This window comes from Canis aureus, chromosome 33, assembly GCF_053574225.1.
Source record: "Canis aureus isolate CA01 chromosome 33, VMU_Caureus_v.1.0, whole genome shotgun sequence".
NCBI lineage: Eukaryota > Metazoa > Chordata > Mammalia > Carnivora > Canidae > Canis > Canis aureus.
This window is the reverse complement of record NC_135643.1, coordinates 28574599-28581835: the sequence shown is the minus strand read 5'-3', so window position 1 is coordinate 28581835 and position 7237 is coordinate 28574599. Positions and strand designations below refer to the sequence as shown.

Sequence of the window (7237 nt, the reverse complement as noted above, 5' to 3'; positions counted from 1 at the left end):
CCCCCAGCCCGGCCCCGCCCCCGCCCCCGCCGGCCTCTCCGCCAGCTAACTAACCTGTGGGCGCGGAGGCTCCCGGCCCCCGAGCGCGCTCTGCGGTTATGGAGGTCCCCGGGAGCCTGTGCAAGAAAGTCAAGCTGAGCAATAATAATGCGCAGAACTGGGTGAGTCGGGTGGAGGAGCGGAGGCGGCTCGGGGAGGCTCCGGCTTGTGGCTCGTTCCGGAGCCACTGCTTTCCTCCCGCCTCCTCTGCATCCTCCCTGGGGCTCGGGGATGGTACCCGAGGCCGCGGCGCCTCCCAGCTGGGTTTGGGGGGGGGGCGGGGGTGCCAGACTGGCTGGCGCGGCAGGGGTCTCGGGCTGGGCGCAGTGTGCGGTCCGACCCACCCTCAGGGGGAAGAAGGCACCCTTCCCCAGCGCCTCGGCTCAGAGGAGACCTGGAGGGAAATCTGGGGAGTGAGCTGGCGGCTGCCGAGGCGTGCAGCCCGGCCGGGGGATGCTGCGCGCATCCCCTGGATTGGCCTGAAGCTCTGCGGAGGAGGCGAAGGCGGGCGCGTTCGGTGCGTTCTGGTTTTTCTTGGCTCTGCCAGTGCGGTTAGCCCAGGTTTGGATCCTTCGCCACGTCTTTCCATTTATTTCTGAGTTTCAGTGTGAAGGGAGAGTACCCAACAATGTGGCCATTCATGAATTGAGACTGCTCTGCACTGAGGTTCTTTGTGACTCGGTGTTAAATAGGAAAGTCTAACAAATAACATGGAGTTTTAAAGGACTTGATTTCTGCAGACAGTAAGGTATGGAAAGAGCAATGGTTTATAACGTTTATCAAGGACCGCCCGTTGGATTTGATGGTCAAGTGCTGTGTCCTCAGAAGGTTGCTTCCTTCCTTAATTCTTTGATGAGAAACAGCCTTAAGATTTTGTAAGTATAGAGTAGATGGCAGTGGGGGAGGGGGACGGGAAGGCGGTGTCGGACTTGGGAGTCAGGAAAGGCACTGGTTTAGATAGTTTTTTATTTCACAATACAGTACGATGATGAGGTTTAATTTTAAAGGCAGCCTTGCGGATCATCATTGCCCTCGATGAGTCAAAGAAAAAAAAAAAGCCATCTCAGGCAGATAATTCATTTGAAGTCGTGAATTTACCGTATCTTGTTACCAAGGATTTTCATCTGATTCCTTTCTCCTTTTAGTTATTCGACCTTATGTGATAAGGAGAAAAAGGAGATAAAAGGTGAATTCCAACATTGGAAAGAGCGCTGGACTACTGGCCTGGTCTGTGGTCCCAGCTTTGCCATTTAGTAGCTGAGGGCTCCTGAGAAAAAATATTTCTTTAAACCGTAGCCCACTTAACAAGGGTGTAATAGTGTGCACTTCACTGGGCTGTTTTGAGGAGTAAAGATAATGAATTTGAAGATGCGGTGAAACCACTACCATGTTACTTAGTGTACCTAATACTTCTGTACCTTGAAGTATTTTTTTAGTTAGGGAAATAAGGTTGTCTAAATTTAAGAGCATTTACAGATAATTTCAGTTACACCATCCCTAATTTATTTATTAACTATTTGCCAAATCGGTATGTGCGTGTGTGCTTTGTAGAGACCTGTGCTGCTCATGGAGAAGATAAAAAGTAAGGGTTCCGTGCTTACCTTCCAATTGCTCATGGCCTGGTCGCGCTTGTTAGTGCCATTTGCCGGGTACTGAGTATATCAGACCACAGTGAGTGGTATAAGGCGTGTTTTATCATAAATTAGAGGAGAGATTAGTTTATTTTGGGTGTTTGGGGAGGTTTATGGAGAAATGTGCTTAAATTTGTGAGGCAGAGAGGCAATGAATGATTAAGGGTTGAGGATAAGAATTAATACTATTTTTTTACTCCAGGGACAATGAAAAAATCTTATCTACTCTGGAGAATTAAAAAAAAAAAGATTTTTATTTATTTATTTGAGAGAGAGCTCTAGAGAACATGCAGGAGAAGTTTGGGAGGAGGGGCAGAGGGAAAGAATCTTCAAGCTGACTCCTGATGAGCATAGAGCCTGCTGCAGGGCTGGATCTCAAGACCCATAAGATCATGACCTATGCAGAATCCAAGAGCTGAATGCTTAATTGACCAGAGCCACCCAGGTGCCCCTACTCTGGAGAATTTTTATTGAGGAGTGGAGATACGTTTGAATGGGTAGTGTGGGACTAGATTGAGCAGTTGTTAATGTTTGGCTGCTGAATTAAGACTTAATTCCATGGGAGATTTTTATTTTTTATTTTTATTTTTTAAAAGATTTTATTTATTTATTCATGAGAGAGACAGAGAGATGCGGAGACATAGGCAGAAGGAGAACATCCCTGCGGGGAGCCCGATGTGGCACTCCATCCCAGGACCCCGGGATCATGACCTGAGCTGAAGGCATACGCTCAACCACTGAGCCACCCAGGTGTCCCTTCATGGGAGATTTTTGAAGAGACTAGAATTTTTAATTTTATGGGCCTTCTAAGTCTTTTTTTCCCCAATAGAGAACATTCATCGTATTTCTTTTTCACATACTTAAGTCAGCTGATAGACAGTGGTGTAAAGAACCCATACACCTTTAAATTTTCCATCACATGACAAAATTGGATTTCCATGAAGACTGGTCTACTGAGAACATTAGATCTTGCTAGAGCCCAGATGTGGAAATCCTGGAGAAAAGACAGGGTTATAGTGAGGTTTAAATGAATTAGTAGATTTGAAGCATGCATGAGCACTATTTAAGTTATTTTTGGTATTCACCTAGTGTGAGAGTACAAGGTTAGGCTAAAGTGGTAGTGGGAATAGTGGAATAGGTACATTAAAAACATTCAAAGAAGAGTAAGAAGTAGCTGACTAAAATTAGGGGATAAAAGAGGGAGGCGGGTTAAAAGTTGATTCTGAGGTTTTAACCTGGGAAATGGAGAGAAAGGTGGGGACATGCTGAGAAATGCAGAAAAGTACGTTGGGGACTGGGGAAATGGTGATAATAGTTAAACACTGAAGGAGTTTACTGTGTGCCAGGTACAGGTTGAAATGTTTTACCTAAATTAACTTGGTTTTTGTGATATTTCTGAAGTAGATGTTATGAGAGATAGTCATTTAATGCTGCCTGTGCTCAGGTCTGGGCTCCACTATTTACTAACCATGTAACCTTTGGCTAGTCATTTAATTTCTCTGTGCTTGTTTGTTCCTATGTAAAATGGAAGTGCTAGTCTTACTGGGGTATTGGGAAGATTTAAAGAAGCTAACATATGAAAAATACGTAGAACAGTGTCTGGCATATGGTAAGTATTGTGTGTGGTATTTATTTATTTACTTATTATTTATTTTTACAGTTAATCTCTTTATTCCAATTAGTATTTCCCCATTATAGATGAAGAAACCGAGGCATAGAGAGGTCATAGATTTTGTTAGTGATGGATCCAGTTTTAAGCATGCTGTGTGTGAGGGGCAGCCTTAGTAGATATGCTATCCAGTAGAAATATAATGTGAGCCACATATATAGTTTAAAATTTTCTAGAGGGCCCATTAAAGTAAAAAGAAACAGGTTGAAATAAATTTTAATAATTATTTTATTTACCCCAATATATCTAAAACAGACTTCAATAAAAATGTAACTGCAATGCTACCATAATCAATATAAAATTACTAAGATATTTTACTTGTGTATTTTACATATATACCTCTCAGTTCAGACTAGCCTCTTTTCAAATACTTGGTAGGGGCCTGTGGACAACACAATGATAGGGATTGATTTAGGTTAAAGTTGGAAATAAAGATTTGATGGTTAAATCTGAGTTAGAGAATATAGAGAAAAATGAGAGTAAGTTCTAAGCTTTGAGTAGTATCTCCTGTGAGGGAGCAGGTAAAAGAAATGTATTCATGAGAGATAGGCAAAGACATGGGAAAATGTAATGTCATAGCATTGGGGAATGTTATTTAGTACAGGAAGATGTCTCCATACATCTACAAGAATGGTAAAGAGAAATCAGGAGTAAGCTTGCTCCATTAATTAGCTTCCTTCTTAGCTCAGTCTGACAAAGCATTGGATGTAATGAATAGCATTCTCCATCTGATAGAATCTTTCTCCAATGGGATCAGCTTTTATCTGCTCTTGGGTGTGTGTGAGCTGGGCTGAGGGAAATGTGGGTCTTTCAGTTCAGGCTCAGGTGTTATTCACCAGTTTGGTAGAATCATGTTGGGTTGAATTCCTTGCTTAGACTTGCCTTACAGTAGAACTGGAGCCTACTGCCCACAGAGTGATCTGACATTGAGAAGCATATACAGTCTCACTCTGGTTTGCCATTCCAGTCCCCTCTCTCCCACCACTCCCCACATTTGCATAGCTCTGCATCTCTAGCCCCAACTTTCTTTCTGTACCTTCCACCCTCATGGTTTTGCATAAGCCTTCTGCCTGGGGTGCCTGTTAACCTTTCTCACTTGCTAAAATCTTCAGAGCTGTGGGCTGCTTTACCATATGGTATGGCCTTTCTGTGTGCACATGCTCTTGTACATTGCTGAGTTGTTTGTGCACCCCTGTATTGTGTTGCATGCTGCTATTATGTATTATGTAGTGATATTTCATTACAGATGCTTTGTGTCTACACTGAGCTCATATAACAATAGGGATAAGGAGTATGGTACAGAGTAAGCTTGGATGCTTCAGATATTAAAAGCCTTAGATAACATTAATAGCACAGCTTAAGTTACCGAATAAGCTCCATATGTGGTAGCATTCAAATTACAGTTTTGAAGGCGTCTGGGTCGTGCAGTTGGTTAAGCATCTGCCTTTAGCTCAGGTCATGATCTCAGGGTTCTGGGATTGAGTCCTGCATCGGCTCCCTGCTCAGGGGGGAGCCTGCTTCTCCCTCTTGCCTGGTGCTCCCTCTGCTGTGCTCTCTCTGTCAAATAAATAAAATCTTAAAAATAAAAAAATTACAGTTTTGTCCCTTATCATCTGTGTGATCTTGGGCACATTACCTAACACCTCTGTGCCTCATTCCTAAGAGGTAATAATGTGGACAATAAAATATAATGGAGATAATAGTACATACCTCCTAGAGTCATAGTAAGGTTTAAATAAGTCAATTTTTTTGAAGCACTATGGTGGTGCCTGGCATATGAACACTCTTTAAGGTGGTGTTCTTATTATTTATTAATAAAATATTTAACACCTAACTTTGTACAACCCTTTGTTCTATGTGCTGGGGGATGCAGTGGTAAAAACAGTCCTACCTACTCTCATGGATATTGTGTTCTGTCTGGGAAAGAGAACTAAAAGGCAAACACATGAATAAGATAATTTTCCCTTTACCAGTTCTACCTTTCTGAGCAATATGTCCCTAGATGCCTTTCATAGAAGGCCAGTAGCTCATTCTAGGTTTTGGGGAAGATTGAAGTTGGACAAAAGAGAAGCTTGCAGAGAGCTGATGAAAAGTTGAGGAAGTGGCCAGTATATTCATTCTTCAGAGTATTGGCCTGACTGTGGTCAGGGTCAGGTATTGATCTTCCTACCCTGGAAGCCAGGGAGATGCTGCTGGAAAAATTGCCTAAAGAAGAGGGAAAGTTGGACCTCTGCTAAGAATGTACTCTTAATGTTGATTAACAACAATAACGAGAAGAATGATAGCAAGGTCTGGATATCTGTTGTCTAATCTGATAGTTAATAGCCACCTGTCGCAGCTTGAATTTAGTTAACATTAAGTAAAATAAAAAATTCTTTTCCTTAGTTGCACTAGCCACATTTCCCATGCTAACACTGCCATATGTAGCTAGTGCCAATGTAGTGGACAGTGCAGTATAGAACATTTTCATGGTCTCAGAAAGTTGTATTGGACAGGACAGGTCTAGATAGTAACTTTGGGATGGCTGCCAACATTTTTTACTCTATGCATATTTATGTATTCATTTTTACTTTCTTTCAGGGCAAGGAAATTTCAAGAGATAATAGCTGTTTAGAATCATCGTTCTGGGCAGTTTTGCATCCCTGGCTTCTGGCAGGATACCAGCAGTGTTAGCCTTCCCTTCTCATAGTTGTGTCTCTAAATGTGAATTATTAAATAAGCTTTGCTTTGCTCTGTTACATTGAATTTCAAAGGGCTAGTTCTCTACTCCAGTGGTTCGCAACCAAATAGAATTTTGCCACTCCTAGGGGGGCGTTTGGCAGTGTCTGGAGACAGTTTTGATTGCATAACTGAAATGAAAAATTAGTAGTTTAAAGTAAAATCCAGTTGATAGTAACATTTTCTCATCCATCAGTTTGGAAGTTACCATCTTTTGCTTTGAGACAGATCAATTACTTTTTTTTTTTTTTTTAAATTTTTTTTTTTTTTTTTTAATTTATTTATGATAGTTACAGAGAGAGAGAGAGGGAGGCAGAGACACAGGTAGAGGGAGAAGCAGGCTCCATGCACCGGGAGCCCGACGTGGGATTCGATCCCGGGTCTCCAGGATCGCGCCCTGGGCCAAAGGCAGGCGCCAAACCGCTGCGCCACCCAGGGATCCCGAGACAGATCAATTACTAATAGTATACTGATGACAAAACACTGAAACTCCAACCTTGAATTATTATTATTATTTTTAAAGATTTTATTTATTTATTAATAGAGACACACACACACACACAGAGGCAGAGACACAGGCAGAGGGAGAAGCAGACTCCATGCAGGGAGCTCGATGCAGGACTTGATCCCAGGTCTCCAGGATCATGCCCTGGGCTGCAGGCGGCGCTAAACCGCTGCGCCACCAGGGCTGCCCCCCTGAATTATTTTGAAAGCAAGTTCCTAAATAATTTAAGTGAAGATAATAACTTTTCGTTTTTTGGTATTTGCCTAAGTGGTAATTATTTCTGTGAAATACCGTTTTTTAAGGATATCATTTTTTAAGGATATAGTTCTTTACCAAATGAGTTTTAACTGAATAAAAATAGTGGGAATATTAGACATTATCCAAAAATCTAATTTCTAATTTTAGATGAACGTACGCATTCTGTCTCTTCTCTCTTTCTTCGATGCTTGCATCCTTGTGTCATTCTCTCTCATACATTTAAGTGCACACAGTTCATTGTTTCTTAGTGTATTCATAGAGTTGTACAACCATCACCCATATTTAATTCTAGAACATTTTCATTGCCCCAAAAAGAAATCCCATGCCCATGAGCAGTCATTCTCTTTCCTACCCCTTCCTCCTCTGAGGCTCCTTACAACCAATAATCTACTTTCTGTCTCTGGATTTCCCTATTCC

The 7237-nt window shown here is 42.0% G+C and overlaps 1 protein-coding gene across 2 annotated transcripts in view; it reads left to right on the top strand.

The window, feature by feature from the left end:
- The first annotated feature begins 1 nt into the window (after position 1).
- The window catches only part of PAPSS1 (3'-phosphoadenosine 5'-phosphosulfate synthase 1), a 99407-nt gene continuing 92171 nt past the window's right edge, over positions 2-7237 (top strand). Inside the window, exon 1 of one of the 2 annotated variants that reach the window (XM_077882217.1) lies at positions 2-161. In XM_077882217.1, coding sequence (XP_077738343.1) covers positions 99-161 — 63 coding nt within the window. In that variant the 5' untranslated portion in view covers positions 2-98. The remainder of the gene's footprint in view (positions 162-7237) is intronic. The other variant, XM_077882216.1, reaches the window with a different exon arrangement.